Genomic DNA, 24866 nt, shown 5'->3' with positions numbered 1-24866 from the left:
CCTCGATCCAGATGCCGCTGGAAGTCATCTACCAAAGTGACCAGCACTGTTTCCATCCTGTGACCTGGGCGGAAGCCGGATTGGTTAGGATCTAAGATGGAAGCGTCATCCAGAAAACCCTGCAACTGTAATGCTACTGCCCTCTCGATAATTTTACCCAAAAATGATAAATTTGAGACTGGTCGATAATTTGCCAATTCGGCTGGATCTGCTGTACTCTTTTTCAAGAGAGGACAGACCATAGCCTCTTTAAGAGGTGTTGGGAAATGCCCCTCTCAGTGGGATCTATTTATGATGTCCCATATAGGACATCTAAGTTCCCTCTGGCAAGATTCAATCAGCCAAGAGGAACATGAGCCCAGATCACAAGTTGTTGGGCGTACAGTAGAGAGAATTCCGTCAACTTCCCCCAGGCTGTGTGTGTCAAAGTGATCCAGAACTGAACCAGAAGACAGGCACAGAGCCTCGAGTTCTTGCACTGTATCCAATGTGGCGGGAAGGTCCTGGCGGAGCGATGTGATTTTGTCTGCAAAGAATTTCGCAAAAGCCTCACAGCCAATCTCTAATTCTCTCACATTTGGTCTGCCTTGAGGCAGTGTTGTAAGGTTCCCAATTATCCTAAATAATTGGGCCGAGCGCGAATTTGCAGACACAATCTTAGCCGCAAAGTAGTCCTTCTTTGTGGCTTAAACTGCCATCTCATAAGACCTCATAAACATTCTATAAGATGTTCTTGTCGCTTCGCTATGAGTATGCTGCCACTGCCTCTCTAGCCGTCTAAGCCCTTGTTTCAGCTGTCGTAGCTCCGAGGTATACCATGGAGCCAGCTTAACACGAGGGCGCAGAGGACGTTGGGGTGCGATCTCATCGATGGCCCTGGATAGTCGGCCATGCCAAGCCTCAAGCAGGTCATCAAGGGAATCGCCAGGGATCCCGCAAAGCCATTTGGAACCGCTCAGGGTCCATCAGACTCCACGGGCGAGCCAAAATAGGCTCTCCGCCCATACAGGGTTGGGGCAGCGCATTCACACGAGCCTTGAGGGCAAAATGGTCCGACCATGACACCGCCTCAGCAGTAATACTGTCCACCATAATCCCTGCTGCAAAGAACAAATCTAATATGTGTCCTGCCTGGTGAGTGGAAGTTGTAACAAATTGGGAGAATCCCAGTGTCGCCATGGAAGACACTAGGCCCATCGCCCGACTGGACATTGAAATCACGCAGGATCACAAGCCTTGGGTATTCCAACGCTCAGCTAGCCATGGCCTCCATCAGGGCTGACTGGTGCATTAGGTGGATGGTACACCAGCCAAATTGTCAACCCCTCCCCCACATCCCACGCCAGGCTGGCACATTCTATTCCATTGATCGTTGGGGCCGGGAGAGCCCGGAAGGAGTAATCCTCCCGTATGAATAGCGCCACCCCTCCCCCTGCCCACTAGTCCATGATTCGTGAAAGACCAAGTAACCCGGGGGAGTCATCTGGGAGAGAGCTACCATCTCCCCATCCTGCACCCAGGTCTCAGTCACGCAAGCCAGGTCCATATCCTGCTTAAGCAGGAACTCCCTAAGGATCGAGGTCTTATTATTTATGGACCTGGACCTGGCATTACATAACACCAATGACGTTAGTTGGTGACTAAGGAGTAGCAGGGGAACCTTTGAATGGCGGTGATCATGCTGTTCCCCATGATGTAGCCAGCCTTTTTACAATGTTATGATGTTATAACATTACTGCACATGCACACAAAAAAGAGAGGAGGTTCCATCCTGATGAAGTGCACGACAACATGGCTGCACAACCCCTTTTCAAATGAAGTGTGGAACACATATGGAGGGCTAGATGTGAACTCAAGGGGAAAAAAACCAAATAAATGTTTTTTTGTGGAAGGGGTGCTGCAAAGTTGGAACATCAGAAAAGGTCTGCCTCTCTGTGCTCCCCAAGGTTCATGAAAACATGGAACTGACTTCTGTTTGGTGTGGAGCAAAGTCCAGGTGCAACTTAACTTTCCTTTCCCCCTTTTTTTTTGCACAGAAAATCCATTCTGGGCCAAAGATCAGCAGCAACCAAGCACAGCAGTAAAGACAGGTGTAGAGAGACAGGGAAATAACAGATGACTATACTTTCAGTTGTAAAGCTATTCAATCTCCTAAAGAAGATTAATCAGCTATCTATGCATAGGGTGAACCATTAAGATAGACACTTTATTGTAGACATACACTCCAAATAGTATAACACTTATTCCACCACTCCTTAAGGGTTATGACAACAGACACATGGGTAGGAATATAACCCAGTGAACAGAAAGGAAATGTAGCGTAGGTAACTCTAACTTGCAAATCATCTTGTAAAGAAAACAATCTCAGACTGTTAAATCTGTACAATAATTAGAAATCCTCCATTTACAAGGCAATCCCATAGTGAAAATAAACCAACGTTTGAAATATTACAAGCTATTAATAGTTTGTTGCCAAGCTATTTTCTAGGATGAAAACTGAATCTCATATTACCTAGAATAAGCAGGTAACTTGGCAGTTAGAGAAAAACAAGCATGGGACCCACAAGGACTTGTGGGGGTTATTATCTCCTCCTACTTTATTTTCTCTTTCCCTTCTCTGAAACTTCCCTTCTCTGAAACTCTGAAAAGGGAGGGGAACGTTAGGCTGCACCTGGACTTTGTTCCATACCAATAACGGAAGTCAGTTCCATAGCCTCTCACCTTTCCTTGCTTCCCTCTCTCCTTTCCAACCAACAGCCAACCTTCCTTTATTTGCTCCCACAAATTTCAGCTTTCCCTCTTCCCCTCTCCCAGCAGCTCCTGCCTGGAAAAACGATAGCCCAATTGTGTGGCCTTGGGCCAGATCCACTAGGATGGTAGGAAACCAGCAAGGACTTCCAGGGGACACTCACTTTCCCCAGTATCCCCCTCCTCAAACTATTTCCTCTTTCCCTCCTCCTGACAATGCCCATATCCTCTCCCCTTTCCCTGACTCTTTCTCTCCTTTTCAGTCATTCACCAACCTGAAATGCTTGCAAAAATGTGGTTGTCTAGCAACAGCTACCGAGAACATTCATTCCTTAAAGCTACAGGTGCTTCTTTTATCACATTGGTTTAAAAAAAAACATTTTTTCAAGATTTCATTTTTTTCTGAAAGATTAGCCTTGTAGAAAGATCAGTCTTGTCCACAGTGCCTATGTATTCTCATATTTGGCCAAGTTGACTACCAGAATATTCAGGGATAGGTGAAAACTAATCTTGTGCCTTAAAGTTATGCTTTGCTTAAAGTGGCTTATGCCTAAGGCATTCTTATGCATACTTCGAAGTGAGCAACGCTCAACTCAATAAATGTGCATGGGATTTAGTTGCTCAAAAGGTCACTAGTTAGTAGTCATTCTTACCAGTAGTATTTAGTAAAATTGGACTGAAAGTCAAAATGTACATAATTATCTGTAGGGTAATACTGCTCCAGTATATAACTGGTAGATGTTTCAAAACAACACTGAATGCACTATACTTTTTCATATAGTAGATATGAATCCTGCAGTTGTCCACCACTGTAATGGACACTGCATATAAAGATGTAAAAACTTCTGAACATGTGGAGTTTTGAAACTCTTATAAACACATGTGGAGTTCTGAAATTGCACACTGCAATATAACATAATGAGAAGCATTTTAAATGATGAAGCAAAAAACGCAATTCAAATTCAATGACGAGCACAAAATTTCCAAAGATAGACAGATCTTGCCAATGTTCTCTCTTATTTACTATTATACTCTATTTGGGAAAAAAATGACAACTGAGCCTAACCAGTTCTTGGCAAATAACAACTTTTATCAATCCTTTATGGAATGCATCACTGCACAAGAAACAACAGATATATGAGATAAAAGATACAGACAAGACAATATTGGTATTAGCTATTTACAGGGCTTTTTTTGAGCAGGAATGCACAGGAACGCAGTTCCGGCTATCTTGGAATTGGGAGATGCGGCCTAATATGCAAATGAGTTCCTGCTAGGCTTTTTAAATAAAAGGCCTGTGTGAAACAATGGTGATGTCAAAAGGTGTGGCCTAATATGCAAATGAGTTCCTGCGGGGCTTTTTCTACAAAAAAGTCCTGGCTATTTAACAAAACCTCTGAACAATCTGCATAGGACAAGATCTCTAAAAAGCATCAAGAGTAGGCATTCTACTTGGACTTTGTGAAGAACTTAGGGCCACAGGAATCACACAGGAGTACAACTGTTGCAATTGAAAAGGGTGTACACTAAATCCAGCATGTACTAATTTTTAACTTGTATCATAAGACCAAAAAAGTTTTATTCAAGGTATGAGGTTCTGCATGCAGGTATCTGAAGAAGTGTGTGTGAGCATGAAAGCTCGTATCTTTAATAAAACTTTGTTGATCTTCATGGGTGTCAAAAATGCGGGCCATGGGCTGCATCCAGCCCACACAGGGCTCAAACCCAGCCTCCAAGCAATCTCCTTCTCCTGCTTCCTTTCCAGGGCTGATGTTGTAGTCACACCATAGCTAGCTTTTCCCCAGCTCCCTCAGTGGCTCTTCTCTTCCCACTTCCTGACTCTTGCCTCCCTCTTCCCTCTCTCTCTCTCACATACAGGCACACGGAGAACTCCACGGCAGCTTTGTGCAGGAGAGGTAAAAAAACAAGCCTACCTCTGCCTCTCTCTCGTCTCTCTGCCTCCCCACACCTTCTGCTTGCTTCTTCAGGGCTGCTTCTCTCTTTTTTTTTTTTTACTTTAAATTTTTTATTAATTTTTCAACCAAAACCAACAATCAAATACACACTCAACAACAAATACTTACAATGATATACGTACATTATAATCATGGCATAAATATCATTCATGTTAAGTAGAGCGCCTCTAAACCCTTTGATTGTTTTCCACTGTTACACATTTCACCCATGTTTATAGTACATTATCATTCAATAAATAACTTATAATTTGTAATATAAAAGAATCTTCAATAATATGAAAAATTAATATACTTTTTTGGAATATATTTTCTTTTTGAGGATGAAGGTGAGGGGAGAGAGAGTGAGAGAATGAACTCCCATGGCAGATTTAAGACCATGTTTTAGTCCAGGTATAAGCTTTTGTGTGCAAACATACTTCTTTGGAGGGAGGGAGGGTGGGTGGATAGATTCTTCTGACAAGCACGATGTAAGTTGGGAAAATTATTTTGGCTTATTCTGAAAAGTTGTTCTTCATTCCTATCTGGATTTATTTCCTTTCAATAAAACCGAATTAGGAATAGAACACCTACATTGGTCCTTCTATCTTGTAGAGTGGAGTGATTTCAGATGCCAAATGATAATAGCACACATTGGTAATGAGACAGGAAAACTAGCTCTCAATTCAGTCCAGGACAACGCATTGTCTTGAGCTTCATTAACAATTGGAATTCAGCAGTCTCTTTTTCTAATTTCCCTTTGAAATTCTTTTGTAAGAGCACTGCTACTCTTAGGACAGCAACTGATTGTTATGGTTTCTGATGTCAGATGTATGTCCATTTCTTCTTTGCATCCTCCTGGACTGAATCCTCCTTGATGGAACTGAGACCTAGGTTTCCTGTCTCATTACCAACACTGGTATCTCTGCACCTCCTACCATTCTGCATACCACACCTAATCCAATCAAGCCTGCTATTGTCATTCTTCTGCTATTGCCATCTGAAATCTGAAATTACCTTTATAAAATTTATATCTCCTTTACCTCATGTTACATTTTATGGCATGCCCCTTCAACAAAATGACATTTATATCAGACTAACACAGCTGCCCAACTTGATCTGCCTTGTATCATGTAAAACAGGGGTGTCAAACTCATTTGTTATGAGGGCCAGATCTGGCAAAAGTGATACCTTGTCGGGCCAGGCCATGTCAGGCCAGGCCATGCGTGTTCTTATTTTAGATTAGGTAGCAGAGATGTAAATGTTATAAAGGCCACAAACACAATTAAAGATTTCTTTTTTCAAAAAACTTAAAATAAAACATGTTTAAAACATTAGCACTCATTGGTCTTAAAGGTGCTTTCTTTGTATTTCTGCCATGGAATCCAGGGAACTGGGCAAAGGAATCCCTGGCTCTTTCCTTCCCTCCCCAGGGAAGGGCCTCCCCAGAAGGGCCTCAGCCAAAAGAAGGAAGAGAGGCTTGGCTCAGTAGCTCTGCCTCTCCCTCCACAAGGGAGGAGCCTCAATAATGGAGGTTTTGCTCTGTAGTTCCTGTGCGATTCAGCAAGCCTTGCAAAACAAATTGTGATACAGAAGGAAGCAAGAGAGAGAGAAAGAAGCAGGTAATAGCCAGTTGCTCGGGGGCCTGATAGGAGGCCTCCGGAGGCCTAATTCGGCCCCCAGGCAGCATGTTTGGCACTCCTGAATTGTAAAGCATTGCCTTGAGATGAAGACAGGGCAATAATCAGTTCACATTTCTTAAACCTTAATCATTCTATTCCTGTCACTATTATAAATACATCTACTTTTTTTGAGCCCTGGTTTTTATCTTGCAATGGTCAGATGAATGTCTTCATTAAAAAGTTACTGTGTTTTGATCTTCAATAGAACAGCAAAATCTCAACTGTTCAGTCAAGCAAGGAACTTTTTAACTGTACTGTATCAAAAAGCTACAAAAATACAAAAAACAAATACTTACTCTCAGTCTAACACAGCCCCGGCGTGATCCCCGCATCATTTTGTCTTTTGACTGTAACAGAAAAATAATTATCAACTTAATGAAAACCACTATAGCAAGCTTTTTCATTGAAAGGGATTAACATAAAAAACTTACAATTCCCTGCAACATGTATTTATATAGAAAATGCAAGATAGACAAACTGTATGACTGTTATTGTACCAATCTATTACTGAAAAATCTAGCAAGCAGAAAAATATTTCTATAACTATCTTTAAGAACAAACTCAGTCTCAGAATCTTCAAAGGTTAAGAGAACAAGGTCTAGTTCTTCCTTTTTTCTTCCCCAGCCACCACAAAGGAGACATTCAGCATCCGTTCTCCTAAGTGTAAAATGGGTGAGTGCAAGATCAACATCTACCAGTTATGTTTGCTTGTTTTTTAATTAGGGCAGGTGTCAAAGTAAATAAAGTCAACTTCTATCCCTCCTTCAAAGCAGTGCAACCAGTAGGAAAAGGTTGTATGCCATTCCTGTTTTTGTTACTAGATGATACTGATTTCTCTTAAAACGAGCCTATAATGCACCATACAACATAGAAGTATCCTGAAAACATAGAGCCTTGCATGTACTTCATCTCAGGCTAAAAATAGCAGCAAGGAAGGCAAGTATGACTGGAATTGGAAAAATAAATTAGACACAAAATTCAGACTCCAGTTGTACATTGCACCTAAGACATACAGGACAGTATGTTTCACTGTGCTTAAGCTGGCAAACTCAGTAGTAATGAATAATCAAATAAGAGTGTTACAGTCATTTGTGATTAAGAATATAGAGCACAAATTAGATTACTTAATTGTAGTCAAATAAAAGCACGCAAAGATCAATTACAGCAGAAGCTGAACAAATTGAGACACAAAACTGAAGGTTGACTTCCAGACATGTTTTTGTCTGCTAATAAGTTCTCATGTGGCCAAACATAATCCCTCCTGTAACACCTACAAATCAAACTGGCCTGGAGGCTTTAACAATAAAATGTAGTGCTCTTTATGATAATATTTATTCTAAATGACAGTTAGTCAACATATCTATTCAAAGCAGTGCAAATAAACTTTAGAACAGCAGCACTATACTACAGAACAGGTTATTTTTAGTCTGCACAAGCACTGATGGTAGTTGCAGTGGAGACTTTTCAGCATCAGTAGGCCTGCAGCAAATTAATGGTGCTACATTCTTAATATACATGTAAACATAGCTTATTGATGCGATGGTTCCATCTTAATATGCCAGCTGGAAAAGGACGGTTTTGCAAGCCCTATGGAACTGATTAAGGTCCCGCAGGGCCCGCACCTCCTCTGGCAGCTGGTTCCACCATTGGGGTGCTGTTATCGAGAAGGCCCGCTCCCTTGTTACTTTCAGTTTGGCTTCCTTTGGCCCGGGGATTTTCAGTAGATTTTGTGAACTAGATCTCAGTGCTCTCTGGGGAACATATGGAGAGAGACAGTCCCTAAGGTAGGCAGGTCCTCATCCATATAGGGCTTTAAGGTAATAACCAGCACCTTGTAACGGACTTGGTATACAATTGGCATCCAGTGCAGCTAGCGCAGCCTAGGCTGCACATGTTCCCACCTAGGTAGACCCACTAGCAGCCTGGCTGCCGCGTTCTGCACTAGCTGGAGTTTCCGAGTTCGGTACAAGGGTAGCCCCATGTAGAGGGCATTACAGTAGTCTAGTCTCAAGGTGACCGTTGCACGGATCACTGTTGCCAGGTCACTGCGCTCCAAGAAGGGAGACAACTGCCTCGCCTGTCTAAGGTGGAAGAAGGAGGACTTAGCAGTGGCTGCTATCTGGGCCTCCATTGTCAGGGAAGACTCCAGTAGCACTCCCAGGCTTCTGACCCTGCACACCGGTACCAGTGGCGCACGGTCAAAAACCGGCAAGGGGATTTCCCCACCTGGACCGCCGTGACCCAGGCAAAGGACCTCTGTCTTCGCTGGATTTAACTTTAGCCCACTCAGCCTAAGCCAGCCCGCCACGGCTTTCAACGCCTGGTGCAAATTTACAGGGACATTGCCAGGCCGGCCATCCATCCATCAATAGATAGAGCTGGGTGTCATCAGCATACTGGTGACAACCCAGCCCATACCTCTGGGCAATCTGGGTAAGGGGGCGCATGTAGATGTTGAATAACATCGAGGAGAGAACCGCTCCCTGAGGCACTCCACAATTAAGTGGGTGTCTCTGGGATAATTCTCCCCCAATCGCCACCCTTTGTCCCCGACCCTCAAGGAAAGAGGAAAGCCACTGCAAGGCTAACCCCTGAATCCCTGTGTTGGCGAGGCGGCGGGCCAGCAGCTGGTGGTTGACCGTATCAAACGCAGCCGATAGGTCTAACAACAGCAGTACTGCCGAGCCACCTCGATCCAGATGCCATTGGAGAGCATCCATGAGGGCGACAAGCACTGTCTCTGTCCCATGGCCCGGGCGGAAGTCAGACTGGTATGGATCTAAGGTAGAAGCGTCATCCAGAAAACTCTGCAACTGCAACGCCACTGCCCGCTCTATAATTTTGCCCCAAAAGGGCAAATTTGAGACCGGCCGATAGTGCGCCAATTCGGCCAGATCCGATGTAGCCTTTTTGAGGAGGGGGTGGACCACTGCCTCTTTCAGAGGTGTTGGGAAAAAACCCTCCGACAGAGATTTATTGATGATGTCCCATATAGGACATCTTAATTCCTCCTGGCAAGCTTTAATTAGCCAGGAGGGACATGGGTCCAGATTACAGGTTGTTGGGCGTGCAGTAGAGAGAAGTCTGTCAACTTCCTCCAAGCTGAGTGGGTCAAAGCAATCCAGGATCAAACCAGAAGGCAGGCACGGAGCCTCAAGTTCACATACTGTATCCAATATGGTGGGGAGGTCATGCCGGAGTGACTTGACCTTGTCTGCAAAAAATTCTGCAAAAGCCTCACAGCCAATTTCTAGTTCCTTGACATTTGGTCTACCCTGTGGCAGAGTTACAAGATTCCGATTCTAAATAATTGTGCTGGGCATGAATTTGCAGACACAATCCTAGCTGCAAAGTATATTTTTTTTGTGGCTTTGACTGCCATCTCATAGGACTTCATAATCTCCCAATAAGATGTTCTAGTCGCTTCGTCACAAGTACGCTGCCATTGCCTCTCTAGCCGTCTGAGTCCTTGTTTCAGCTGGCATAGCTCCGGGGTATACCACGGAGCCAGCTTAGTACGAGGTCGCAGAGGGTGCCGAAGTGCGATCTCATCGATGGCTCTGGAGAGCCGGCTATGCCAGTTATCAACCAGATCATTGAGGGAATCGTTAGAGGCCCGAAGGGCCATTTGGAACCGTTCCGGGTCCATCTGGCTCTGCGGGCGAGCCATAATAAGCTTGTCGCCTAGACGTGTTTGGAGTGGAGCATCCACACGAGCCCTAAGGGCAAAGTGGTCCAACCATGGCACCGCTTTTGCGATTATATCATCCACCGTAACCCCGGCTGCAAAGATCAGGTCTAACATGTGCCTGGCCTGGTGGGTGAGGGATGTAACAAATTGAGAGAGTCCTAGTGTCACCATGGAAGACACTAGGTCCATCGCCTGACTAGAGGCCAAGTCATCCACATGGACACTGAAGTCACCCAGGATCACTAGCCTTCTGTGCTCCAATGCCCAGCCTGCTGCAGCCTCAAGCAGGGATGGTAAGGTGCTGGCTGGTGCGCTAGGCGAATGGTACACCAGCCAGATCGCCAACCTCTCTCCAACCTCCCACGCTAGACCAGCACATTCAATACCCTTGATCTTTGGGGCCGGGAGAGCCCTAAAGGAGTAAGCCTTTCGTATGAATAGGGCCACTCCTCCCCCCCACCCACTAGTCCGCAATTGGTGAAAGACTGAGTAACCCGGGGGAGCTGCTTGTGAGAGGGACACTGTATCTCCCTCTCGGACCCAGGTCTCAGTCACGCAAGCCAGGTCCATATCCTACTCGAGTAAAAACTCTTGGAGGACAGAGGTCTTATTATTAATGGACCTGGCGTTGCATAACACCAATGACGGAGGTGGGTCAATCAACCTGGCTCCTCTACCTGTCACCCTCGGGATGGGACGCAGACTGGAAGGAGGTCGAGCGCTATCTGGTCTTGGTCTCCTTCCCTTGTACCATTGTCTGCTCCCACCATCATACTTCCCCCTCCCCAAGAGCACTGGAATCCCCAGGCCAGTCACCCCCCCGCTGATGGCAACTGCTGTCGTAGTCACTACAAGCATACAACTAACACCTCCCTAAAGTAACTCCCCAACCCACTCTGCCCCACCAGTCACCAGTCCCCAATTCAATCAACTCAATCAAACCCAACCCAAAAAAAGGCCAACGCTATGCTGGGAATTATTAGGAAGGGAATTGAAAACAAATCAGCCAGTATGATAATGCCCCTGTATAAATTGATGGTGCAGCCTCATTTGGAGTACTGTGTACAATTCTGGTCACCGCACCTCAAAAAAGATATTATAGCATTGGAGAAGGTGCAGAAAAGGGCAACTAGAATGACTAAAGGGTTGGAACACTTTCCCTATGAAGAAAGGTTAAAACGCTTGGGGCTCTTTAGCTTGGAGAAACGCCGACTGAGGGGTGACATGATAGAGGTTTACAAGATTATGTATGGAATAGAGAGGGCAGAGAAAGACGTACTTTTCTTCCTTTCTCACAATATGAGAACTCATGGACATTCAATGAAATTGCTGAGCAGTCAGGTTAGAACTGATAAAAGGAAGTACTTCTTCACCCAAAGGGTGACTAACACATGGAATTCACTGCCACAGGAGGTGGCAGCAGCTACAAGCGTAGACAGCTTCAAGTGGGGATTGGATAAGTATATGGAGCAGAGGTTCACCAGTAGCTATCAGCCACAGCGTATTGTTGGAACTCTCTGTCTGGGGCAGTGATGCTCTGTACTCTTGGTGCTTGAGGGGGTGCACAGTGGGAGGGCTTCTAGCCCCACTGCTGGACCTCCTGATGGCAGTTGGGTTTTTTGGTCACTGTGTGACACAGAGTGTTGGACTGGATGGGCCGTTGGCCTGATCCAACATGGCTTCTCTTATGTTCTTAATTTTACTGATCACATTTTGTAATTCCTGATCACCTCGGGAGCTTGTTTTTAAATAGTAACAACTTCTACAATGAAGATCATTGCATATTCATATACACACTTTTAAATCTCTGAATGCAAGTCTACTAAAGACCATATAGTGCCACCCTTTCAAAAAAATACCATGAAGTCCAACAACAACAAAAAAGCCTGCAAGAGAAGCTTTTTAAATTGAGTTTACACCCTGCTTTTCTACCTAATGGGAACCCAAAGGAGCTTACATAATTCCCTGCTTCTCTTTTTATCCTCACAACAACCATGTGAGGTAGGTTAGAGGCTGAGAGTGTGAACAGAGTGAACTTCCATGGCATGAATGAGGATTCGAACCTTGGTCTTCCAGTAGAACAAAGTTTGAGTACAGTGGCACTCTTAAGACCAATGAAGTTTTATTAACAACCAAGTCTCAGTTAAACTCTTAACTGCCCACAATTAGGAAGGATACTTTTATATATTTATCTCATATTTTGATAAATTTATTGCTTCACTGTTCCCCCACCTTAATGAAATCCAAACAGATGCTGACCATATAAACTTAGCTTGTTATTCCTGTTTTGTCTTTGCATATCTTAAAACATCTTCATCATGTTGCATGTTAATTTGCTGGTCAGTCTCTGCTTATGTGTTTGAACTCTTACCTTCCATTTCAAGGTATCTTAGGAAGTGTGCATGCACACAAAAGCTCACACCTTGAATAAAATTTTGTTGGTCTTAAAGGTGCTACTGAACTAAAATTTTGTTCTAGTGCTTCAGACCAACACAGCTATCCACCTAGATCTTTCTGCTTGAGCTATCTTCAGAAGTGACTCAGCTGGGTTGGAGGAAGGTGCTGGGAGCTGGGACAGAACTGCTGGTGAGATGAGTGTTAATGTTGCTTTTCCTAAACTGCTGGGGAGCATTAACTGAGGTTGCTGTGTGAGGGCTGCTGTGTGAGAGAATTGTGTGAATGCTTGGAGCCATCTGGAGACGGGTTTATGATTGCTTCTGTGTGTCTTCTGTCTGCTTTGTTGTCAAGGGCCTGTTTGCCTGGGGGTAGTTGCTGGCTCCCACCCTATGCTCTTGCTTTGGCTGTTGAGTCAGAGACTTTGAGCCTTTAAATTGCAAGGCTCTTTGAGAAGGTAATTGTCCCAGCACATGAAAGGGGTCACATACTGGATTTAATTTTCTGCACTGAGCACTTCCATAAAGCATGATATGATCACTATCTACTTAACCAAAGGTGAATATAGCTCCAACACCCTGCATGAGAGGGGACCTTGTTAAAATGGTCTGCCTACAGAGACTCATGAATCCTGTTGGATTCCAGAATACTCTGGGGGATTTTAGGATGCCAAACACATGCTCAGATGAGGTTTAATGTGACCAAGTGCAAAGCAATGCACATCGGGGCCAAGAATCCCAGCTACAAATACAAGTTGATGGGGTGTGAACTGTCAGAGACTGACCAAGAGAGAGATCTTGGGGTCGCGGTAGATAACTCACTGAAAATGACAAGACAGTGTGCAATTGCAATAAAAAAAGGCCAACGCCATGCTGGGAATTATTAGGAAGGGAATTGAAAACAAATCAGCCAGTATCATAATGCCCCTGTATAAATCGATGGTGCGGACTCATTTGGAATACTGTGTAAAATTCTGGTCACCGCACCTCAAAAAGGATATTATAGCATTGGAAAAAGTCCCGAAAAGGGCAACTAGAATGATTAAAGGTTTGGAACACTTTCCCTATGAAGAAAGGTTAAAACGCTTGGGGCTCTTCAGCTTGGAGGAACGTCGACTGCGGGGTGACATGATAGAGGTTTACAAGATTATGCATGGGATGGAGAAAGTAGAGAAAGAGGTACTTTTCTCCCTTTCTCACAATACAAGAACTCATGGGCATTCAATGAAACTGCTAAGCAGTCAGGTTAAAACGGATAGAAGGAAGTACTTCTTCACCCAAAGGGTGATTAACATGTGGAATTCACTGCCATAGGAGGTGGTGACGGCTACAAGCATAGCCAGCTTCAAGAGGGGGTTAGATAAAAATACGGAGCAGAGGTCCATCAGTGGCTATTACCACAGAGTGTGTGTGTGTGTGTATTTTGGCCACTGTGTGACACAGAGTGTTGGACTGGATGGGCCATTGGCCTGATCCAACATGGCTTCTCTTATGTTCTTATGGTCCCTTACCTTGATATGTCTGATATGAAACCTGGATCCATGCTACAGCAACATTTAGACTAGACTACTGTAATGCACTGTACATTGGTTTCCTCTCAAAATTACAAAAGCTCAAGTTGGTGCAGAATGTTGTGACATGGTTGTTATTGGGAGCTAGATGGAGTACACATATTATTCCCATCCTTTAATAACTCCACAAGCTACCCACTAGTTACCAGGCTCAATTTAAAGTATTGGCTATCACATGCAAACCTTTAATGACCTTGGCCCTTCATATTTGCAACACCTCCTCACTCCCACTGCTCTGCCATGATAGCTTTGCTCATCTTATCAGGGTCTTCTACAGATGTCAACCTGCAAATGGGCAAAATTAACAATAGCCCATACATGCAGGGGTGGAATTCTAGCAGGAGCTTCTTTGCATATTAGGCCACACACCCCTGATGTAGCCAGTCCTCCAAGAGCTTACAAAAAAGAGCATTGTAAACTCTTGGAGGACTGGCTACATCAGAGGGGTGGGGCCTAAAATGCAAGGGAGCTCCTGCTAGAATTCCACCCCTGCATACATGTACTGTCTCCATTGTGGTTCCCCCTCTCCTTGCTTTCCCCAAACTATGCAAAACTGAATTATTTAAGCTGTTTTTTCTATGCAGGCAACAAGGTTGCACTGTACTAAATGATTCACAAAGTCACTTGGATAGATTATTATTGACTATGGTCCATACTATTACTGAAAGTAGGATCTTGCTATGTAATTGTTGCATCATTTAATGTATCATGTTAATACTTAAGCTTTGTTCCAATTTCTGTTTTTAGACTTCTGGTTGGTTCCACAACTGAAATTCTATTGCATTGTTTATTCAATGTCCCATCCTGTCAATTGTATTGACTCACTCTGTATAATCCACCCTGAGTTCAAGTGAAAAAAGCTGAATATAACTAAAATAAAAAAATAAAACTAGAGTAGCTGGCACTGCATTCAGTCCTCACAATGAACTTTAATAAGAGATTTGCTGTTACAATGTATGACCAGATCTTGCTTGCTGACCTTTCTCTCATTCCACCTCTCATGGGCAGAGCTCATGAACTGAACAATCCCCAGCTTGAGCAAGCTCCAGTTTACGATACCCAAATATCAGCACCTTGGCAACTAGGAAGGGGGGCATGGACATCTGGCTATTATGGAAGAAGTCAATCACACTTTTAGGTGTAGATATACCCACGTAGGAATCAATGCTAGCAGACCTGGCAAGTGAACAACAGGTCTACCCTTCATTGGACTACCTCTGGACACGACATCTACCTGCCTTTGTAATCAAAGGGAGCAGACCTCACTTCAGGATGCCAGATTTACCTGCCATAGGAAACAATAGCAGGAGACAAGGCCTCTGGACACATCTACCCTCCACTGGAGTTAATGGAGTTGAGAGGACCAAATGGTGAATATATGCAGAGATAACAAGGCTGTATAGGTGCACAAGGACAGCAAACATCTGTTTAGAGTTTGTGATATCTGAATGTAGTCTACCTCTACTTTCTATTTAACTAGGTCAAGGTGCCTGGTTCATATATGGCACGCAAGCAAGCTAGAACTTTATCATAACCATGTAATGTATGTGCAAAATGCCATCAAGTCACTTCTGATTAATCGCAACCTTACTGTTAACAGCCCTGCTCAGTTTTGTAAACATAACCATATACTATCACAACAAATAGAACAATCTTGAAGAATGAGAGTTATTTAGAATGGAAACAGCAGCTGCACAGCCTACTGGCATTGCAGGCTGTGGCAGGCTGGCTTAGGCTGAGTGGGTTGAAGCTGAACCTGTGTAGTGGTTAAGTGTATGGACTCTTATCTGGGAGAACCGGGTTTGATTCCCCACTCCTCCATTTGCACCTGCTGGAATGGCCTTGGGGCAGCCATAGCTCTGGCAGAGGTTGTCCTTGAAAGGGCAGCTGCTGTGAGAGCCCTCTCCAGCCCCACCCACCTCACAGGGTGTCTGTTTTGGGGGAGGAAGGTAAAGGAGATTGTGAGCCGCTCTGAGACTCTTCGGAGTGGAGGGCGGGATATAAATCCAATATCATCATCATCACAAAGACAGAGGTCCTTTGCATGGTCGCGGCGCTCTCCCAGTCTTCAGCGGCGCACCAAGTCAGGAGCTTGGGAGTTCTACTGCAGCCTTCATTATCAATGGAGGCCCAGATAGCAGCCACTGCCAAGTCGGCGTTTTTTCATCTGAAGCGGGCAAGGCAGTTGGCCCCCTTCCTAGAGTGTCGGGACCTAGCAACAGTGATCCATGCAACGGTCACCTCAAGGTTGGATTACTGTAATGCCCTCTACATGGGGCTGCCTCTGTGCCGAACCCGGAAGCTGCAGCTGGTGCAGAGCGCGGCGGCTAGGCTGTTATTAGGGCTCCCGAAATGGGAGCACATACAGCCAGGGCTATGCGGACTGCACTGGCTGCCAGTTGTATACCGGGTTCGCTACAAAGTGCTGGTTATTACCTTTAAAGCCCTATATGGTCGAGGACCTGCCTACCTGAAGGACCGTCTCTCCCCATATGAACCCCAGAGAGCACTGAGGTCAGTGGGGAAGAACCAACTGACTATCCCCAGGCCGAAGGAGGCAAAATTAAAGAATACTCGTACACGGGCCTTCTCCATTGCAGCTCCGCACCTATGAAACCAGCTCCCGGAAGAAGTGCGGGCCCTGCGGAGCCTTGAACAGTTCCGCAGGGCCTGCAAGACCTTCCTCTTTAGGATGGCCTTTACCTGACCTAATGACTGATGGACTCGTCTTAAGTGATTCCGCCATCATACATACTTGCATCTAATAGAATAGCACCAGAAATGTTAATTTTAAATTGAAATGTTTTAAGTTGAATGTTGATTTTAAAATTTGTTGTATAACTCATTGTACAGACTGATTATGTTGTTAGCCGCCCTGAGCCTGCTACAGCAGGGAGGGCGGGATATAAATAAAATATATTACTTAGAGACAGAAAACACAGTGTTACGGCAACATTTATTTTAACTGTTGTTAAGATGCTTCCACTGTAGGTGGGCACAGTCTCTCAGCAAACTCTAGCCTATAATCTCCAATATGTCAGGGACCTTTCCGGCAGGGCTGAAGGAAGCTGTGGTAAGTCTGCTCTTAAAAAAACCATCACTGGGCCCTGTGGTCCTAGCCAATTACCACTCAGTGTCAAACCTGCTGTTCCTGGGTAAGATAGTTGAGAGGGCAGCAGTTGAGTAGCAGAAATGTTGAGTAGCAGTTGAGTAGTTGAGCACCAGAAATGTTAATTTTAAATTGAAATGTTTTAAGTTGAATGTTGATTTTAAAATTTGTTGTATAACTCATGCAGGTTTTCCTGCATGAGGCATCTATCCTGGACCCATTCCAATTCGGTTTCCATCCTGGCCACAGGACGGAGATGATGCTGGCCGCCCTCATAGATGACCTCTGGAGACATCTGGATCAGGGTGCATTGGCACTGCTGTTGCTTCTTGATCTAATGGCAGCATTCAACACAGTCAATTACTATCTGTTGACCTACCACCTCATCAAATGTAGGAATTAGGGGGACTGCCCTACAATGTTTTTTTCCCTTTCTCCTTTCTCCATGGTCAGGGACTCCCAGGAATACCCACTGGATGTGGAGTGCTGCAAAGGATAATCCTCTCAACAATGCTGTTTAACATTTATATGCGCCCTTGCCCAGTTGGTATGCTGATGACACACAGCTCTATCTGCTCTGACTCCATCTCAGAAAATCTGGGCAAGGCTTTAAAAGCCACAACTGGGTGGTTATGAGTTGCCTGAAATTCAGTCCATCAAAGTCTTGTGTCTGAGCCAGGTTGGGGTAGGTTTGGGAACCAGGCTACTAGCCTTCGATGGGGTGCTGCTGGTACTGATACCAAGGGTTAGGAGCTTAGGGGTGATCTTGGATGCTTCACTTTCTATGAAGGCCCAGGTCACCATTGTTGCCAGGTCTGCCTTTTACCATCTTTGGTAGATCAGGCAACCGGTTCCTTATCTCTCTGCCCAGGACCTGGCCATAGTGACCCATGCAATGTCACTTCCAGGTTAAATTACTATGCGGGATTACTCTTCAACCTGGAAACCTATACGGGATTACTCTTGATCTGGAAACTCAGGCTGGTGCAAAATGTGGTGGTTTGCCTGCTGACTGTGATATCTATGCGGGTGCATATTCAGCTGGTACTCCGCCAGTTGCACTGACTACTAATTGAGTACTGGATCCATTTCAAAGTCCTAAGCAGTCTGGGAGTGACATATCTAACAGACTGTCTCTCCCCATATACCCCCCCCCCCCGCCCCGAGCCTTGTGCTTCACTGACCAACATTTACTGGCTATCCCTGGCCCAAAGGACATTTGCTTAGCCTCAAACAGGGCCAGGACCTTTTCTGCCATGGCCCCTGCTTGGTGGAAGACAGACTCGCCTGAGACCAGGGCCTGCATAACCTATTACAGTTCTGCAGGGACTGTAAAATGGAAATGTTCTGCCAGGGTTTTGGTTGAGGCAGTGGATGCCTAATCATTTGGCCTCCCTGTAGCTGACAGAGGCACTTCCTTGTTCAGCCCAGAAGAGAGGACGGAAGCAGTTAGGGACCTTAGAGCTTGTTAACAGCTTGTCCATGATGAACATTTCTCTTAACAAACAAGAAAGAGGAATTCAAGAATTACATTCTGGTTGTATTACACATGCAGTTAACCAAGGAACACCCTCCAGAGATTGCTGTCCATCCTGATCAGAACTATCACTTTGACTATCAGTTCCTGCTTTGATCTAACATTACTCTTAAGGGAGAGGACAAAAGTTTAAAACTGGGAACAAATCTATCTTTTACTAACAATTTCTGTTATTGGTAACATCCTGCTAGTATCCACCTGTCAAATTAATGTGGTATTGTTATTTTTCAAATAACTCATAAAAAAGTTCTTAATCATCTTTCATACTAGAGTGAATAAAAATGAGACAGAATTATAAAGTTAGCAGAAGTTGACTCATAAGGCCAAACTAAACATTATCCAAGAGCTCAATGATAACTTGCCAGTTCTATAGTTTTGTGTTTTTACACTCACCTGCAGCCATGGCTGTTGTCAACTTGATCAGATGACCGGAAGACAGGAATGTTGAACCCTTTCTCCTATACTGTTTTCCTAGTAAAAGTTCCCTCTTGGCAACTACTGTTTGCCCCATCTATTGGGGGCTAGGCAAACAGAAGAGCTGGGGAGGATTCTAATTATTAATTTTTATTTATTTTTATCATATTTATTTCCCACCCTCCCCAAACAGGCTCAGTTCCTATTTAAATAAATAATTAGAAGAAACAAAGTGTGGGGGTTAAACACATCCTCCGCACTGCTCCAATCAAGCAGGAACCCCACTACAACCACAATTCTAATTTATTTATTTATTTATTTAATCAGATTTATATTCTGCCCTCCCTCGACAGGCTCAGGGTGGCTAACAACAGTTTAAAAACATTAGCAATTTACAAACATATTAAAATTAGATACATAAAAACATTTCCATACATATTAAAAATCCGAGATGGCAAGCTTCTGATTTCCATTATATTAATTCAGTGAGATTGTCAATGCTGATGATAATAGCCACCTCCCCCTAACCATTACAGGCGAGTTTGAATAATTCAGTCTTACACGCCCTGTGGAATTGTGGCAGGTCCCACAGGGCCCTGATTTTTTTTGGGGGGGGGGCATTCCACAAAGTGGGGGCTATTACCAAGAACGCTCGAGCTCTGTTAATGGCTAATCGAACCTCTTTCGGTCCAGGGATCTTAAGGAGATTTTGAGACCCTGAACATAGTGCTCTCTGGGGTACGTATGGGGAAAGGTGGTCCCGAAGGTAGACAGGTCTCAGGCCATATAGGGCTTTAAAGGTTATAACTAGAAGAAGAAGAAGAAGAAGAAGATATTGGATTTATATCCCGCCCTCCACTCCGAAGAGTCTCAGAGCGGCTCACAATCTCCTTTACCTTCCTCCCCCACAACAAACACCCTGTGAGGTGGGTGGGGCTGGAGAGGGCTCTCACAGCAGCTGCCCTTTCAAGGACAACCTCTGCCAGAGCTATGGGTGACCCAAGGCCATTCCAGCAGGTGCAAGTGGAGGAGTGGGGAATCAAACCCGGTTCTCCCAGATAAGAGTCCGCACACTTAACCACTACACCAAACTGGCTCTCCAAACTAGCACCTTGAAGTGAATCCGGAACGCCACAGGCAACCAATTTAACGCTTTCAGCACAGGCTGAATGTGCTCCCATACAGGTAGCTCCATTAACAACCTGGCTGCTGCATTTTGCACCAGTTGCAGCCTCCAAAGTTGAATCAAGGGCAGCCCCACGTAGAGAGCGTTACAATAGTCTATTCTTGAGGTAACCATCACATGGATCACTGTTGCCAAGTTGTGGCGCTCCAGGTATGGAACCAACTGCCTTATCTGCCTAAGATGGTAGAATGCGGATTTGGCAGTGGCTGCTACCTGGGCCTCCATTGTCAGCGAAGGCTCCAGGAGCACCCCCAAGCTCTTGACCCTCGACGCTGGCACTAATAGCATCCCATCAAAGGCCAGTAAGGGAATTTTCCTACCAAGGCCACTGCGACTCAGGCACAGGACCTCTGTCTTCACTGGGTTCAATTTCAGTTGACTCTGCCTGAGCCATTTCATTACAGCTTGCAATGCCAGGTCCAGATCTTCCAGGGCGCAGCTGGACTAGCCTCCCAACAATAGATAGAGCTGGATGTCATCTGTATACTGGTAAAAACCCAGCCTGTATCTCTGGACAATCTGAGCAAGGGGGCGCATGTAGATGTTAAACCACATCGGGGAGAGGACTGCTCCCTGAGGGACCCCACATACAAGAGGATGCCTCTAGGACAACTGCTCCCATATAGCCACCCTTTGTCTCTGGCCTTGGAGAAAGGAGGTAAGTCATTGAAGGGCAGACCCCTGAATACCCACGTCGGTGAAGCAGCAGGACAGAAGCTGGTGGTCGACTGTGTCAAACACAGCTGTGTCAAATTCAAATCATTCCTCATAGACTGAACTCAAAGGATCGCTGTTGGAGACCAGCTGTCATTAATAGGGGATCCATTCTACAGGAGTCCACTGGCCACAATCCTATACTCCATTCTATTCAGTCTCTAAGTAATGCCCTTAAAAGACAAAACATTCATAGTTTTGTAGCTGGCTGTCATCAATATGCTGATAATACCCTGCTGTATATATCCTTGAGGGACCCCCATGGTGCAGAGTGGTCAGCTGCAGTACTGCAGTCCAAGTTCTGCTCACAACCTGAGTTCAATCCTGGAGGAAGCTGGGTTCAGGCAGCTGGCTCAAGGTTGACTCAGCCTTCCATCCTTCCGAGGTTGGTAAAATGAGTATCCAGCTTGCTGGGGGTAAAGTGTGGATGACTGGGGAAGGCAACGGCAAACCACCCCGTAAAAAGTCTGCCAAGAAAATGTTGTGATGTCAGTAACGACTCGGTGCTTCCACAGGTGACAACCTTCACCTTTTACTATATATCCTTATTCAAATCTCCTGGTGATGCAACAGCCTGTCTTCCATGGTTAAATGCCTAAGAGTGGACAAGCTAAAACTAAATGACAAGCACTGATGTGAGTTTTTGTAGAAAAAAAAAATCCTATTTAAATAAATTTCTGGAACCTTAATCCTATCACACTGCTTACTGAATTTATTTATTTATTTGGTAGATTTATATTCCACCCTTTCTCATAATGGGCTCAGGGTGGATTACAAACATAGTAAAAATGGTTAAAATCCAACAATAAAATAATAACATACAAAAAACAGCACAGCTCAATAAAATATAACATAGGTGGAGCAGGCACATTTTGCAGATTTAAACATAACAATCAGCCTGAATATAATAGTCCAGATGGTGAGTCATTGTAGAGGAGGACAATGGATGATATAGGGAGTAGAGGAAGGACACCTGCTTGCCTCAACTGAAAGCCTGGCAGAATAGCTCCATCTTGCAGGCCCTATGGAATGGTAGTGAATCCAGTAGGGCCTGGATCTCCATGGGGAGCTGATTCCACCAGGTCAGGGCCTATCCTGTTGATGGTACTAACTTACATCTGGTAATCTGCCTTGAATCTCAGGGAGACAGACAGACATTAACTGACAAAAAAAATAAAAGTTACCTTAGGCTGAAAGACAAGCATAAAACAAAGTAATTGCACTATCTGGAAGTATGCATGCATCACTCATCATAGTGATCAGCATTCAGTTCTCTAAAGCACTGAGACAGGATAGTCAGAGCAACAGCTTCACAGAGGCTATATGCCCTCACTCAACCCATAGCCTGAGAGATGAGAAAAGCCCCTCAATTGTCCAGCCTTCATGACAAAGAAGTGGTGGTGGGGCCAGTCTATTACCTAACATGATTGTCAAGAGAGAGAATTTGCACAGTGGGGTTGAAGGGATTGAAATTTAAAAATCTAGAGAGGAAGAACTGGCATTCTCAGTACAAGCACCTCTCCATGAAACTGCACAGATCTTTGTGATAGGCCCTTTCTAACAACTGAGGGGACCCACAAAGTTTCTTATGACTTTGGGGGACCAGGTTTGTTTTGATCTGTAAAACTCCCACTTAGTTACAAGATGTTCTTAGGGGAGCAAGTATAAAGGCTTTGGGTTTGCTGCTGTGAGGTAAGTCTTGCTGCTGTGAGGTAAGTGAGCAAGCAGAACATGGAAAATAACTGAAGTAGTTGTATGTAAATAACAAAGAAGATTTATACGTTATTCTTAGACAAAAGATCAGCAGCACAAGTGTCCAGACAATCAAAGGAGAAGCCCGACCCAGGCACATAAATTTAAACTAGCTTATGGCTTCAAGAGTGTGGTTTAAAATGAATTATCTAACACAGATACAAGCAGGCCTTCCCTGACTAGCCACTCGGTTGAATCCCTTCACTAACACAGATTCCCACTTACACCAGCCTGTCCTTTCCCAAGAGCCAGACTAAACTGTGTAATATTTGCTCATCACCAGAGACGGGCTTCACAACCAAGCATTCTGTCCTCTCCCAGAGGAATAGTTAACCCAACTCTGCCACACTACCAGTCAGAGCTACCCTTCAAATTGCTCTCCTGCTGAGGCAAACTCAAACTATCACTGCACTCTCCCTGAGGCAGACCTGAACTAATTCCTATTGTGCTTCCTTCTAATGTTCATTACGCCTCTGAAAAATGATTGGATGCTGAAGCAGAATGTCCATAGGCTCAGGGATGAAGCTGCTGAGTGGCTGCTAAGAACATGAGAGGTCCTTCAGTGGGGCCAGAACTCCAGAAGCCCTCCCACTATGGCTCCCCAAGCACCAAGAATACAGAGCATCACTACCCCAGACAGAATGTTCCATTTACCTTGTAGCTAATAGCCATTGATGGACTTCTGGTCCATATGTTTATCCAATCCCCTCTTGAAGTTATCTATGCTTGTAGCTGCTACCACTTCATGTGGCAGTGAATTCCATGTGTTAAATACTCTGGGTGAAAAAGTACTTCATTTTATCTTTTTTAAACCTACTACTCATCAATTTCACTGAGTGCCCACAAGTTCTTGTATTGTGAGAAAGATACCTTCTCTATCCCGTGCATGATTTTGTCAACCTCTATCATGTCACCCACTCAATCATCATTTCTCCAAGCTAAAGAGCCCTAACCCGTTTAATTTTTCTTCATAGGGAAAGTGTTTCATCCCCTTAATCATTTTAGTTGCCCATTTTTTGCATCTTTTCCAACGCTATAATATCTTTTTTTGAGGTGCAGTGAACTGTACACAATATTTCAAATGAGGCTACGCCATTGATTTATACAGCACATTTGCTTTTTAAAAATTATTTTTGCGGTTACACACTTGGTCAACATTTTCAGTGAATTATCTACCATGACTCCAAGATCTCTCTCCTGGTCAGTTACCACCAGTTTGGATCCCATCAATGTGTATTTATAGTTGGGATTTTTGGCACCAATGTGCATTACTTTGCACTTGCCCACACTGAACCTCATTTGTCACGCTGACACCCACTCATCCAGCCTCAACAGACTCCTCTGGAACGCCTCACAGTCCTCCCTGGTTTTCACCACTCTGAACTGTCATGATCTGTGCTGTGCTGTGCTACAGAGGCCAAGTGGGCCTACAGAGCCTGTGAGGTCTGTGTCACAGTAGGGAAAGACATCCTATAATCCCCAGAACATTAGTGCTGGTTTCAGCCAATTGGCGTCCAAGTAGGCTCTGAGGGGAATTGTTTAAAAACTCTCTCAGGAGACAGATGCTGTTCTTTCCTCTTGTTCTTTCCTAGCAGCAGGATGGCTGCTAGTAGGAGAAAGACCCTCACTCTGAAGGAGAAAGTGAGCAGGCCGAGGCCTGGAGCCTAACAGACTAGAACAGTTAATTTTAGTCCAATTAGGGAATTTATGTTTATTTTCCTTCACCCACATTACTATATAGTTTTAAAGCACCTTATCAGTTCACTTGCCCTTAATTGATTCTCCTGTCTAAAATAAGAACATAAGAGAAGCCATGTTGGATTAGGCCAATGGCCCATCCAGTCCAACACCCTGTGTCACGCAAAAAAATTGTGGGTATATGTGTGTGTGTGTGTGTATATATATATACACACACACACACACACACTGTGGCTAATAGCCACTGATGGACCTCTGCTCCATATTTTTATCTAACCCCCTCTTGAAGCTGGCTATGCTTGTAGCCGCCACTACCTCCTGTGGCAGTGAATTCCACATGTTAATCACCCTTTGAGGGAAGAAGTACTTCCTTTTATCTGTTTTAACCTGACTGCTCAGCAATTTCATCAAATGCCCAC

At 44.6% G+C, this 24866-nt stretch overlaps 1 protein-coding gene across 3 annotated transcripts in view; it reads right to left on the bottom strand.

The window, feature by feature from the left end:
- OSBPL9 (oxysterol binding protein like 9) overlaps window positions 1-24866 on the bottom strand; it is a 116365-nt gene that overhangs the window by 81909 nt on the left and 9590 nt on the right. For 2 of the 3 annotated variants that reach the window (XM_060231817.1, XM_060231818.1), the window contains exon 2: window positions 6679-6729. In XM_060231817.1, coding sequence (XP_060087800.1) covers window positions 6679-6729 — 51 coding nt within the window. Of the gene's footprint in view, window positions 1-6678; window positions 6731-24866 lie in introns of those variants that run through there. The other variant, XM_060231820.1, reaches the window with a different exon arrangement.

The sequence above is a fragment of the Heteronotia binoei genome, chromosome 2 (assembly GCF_032191835.1).
Source record: "Heteronotia binoei isolate CCM8104 ecotype False Entrance Well chromosome 2, APGP_CSIRO_Hbin_v1, whole genome shotgun sequence".
Lineage (NCBI taxonomy): Eukaryota > Metazoa > Chordata > Lepidosauria > Squamata > Gekkonidae > Heteronotia > Heteronotia binoei.
Note: the sequence above shows the minus strand (reverse complement) of the source record. Positions and strands in the feature narration are given on the sequence as shown.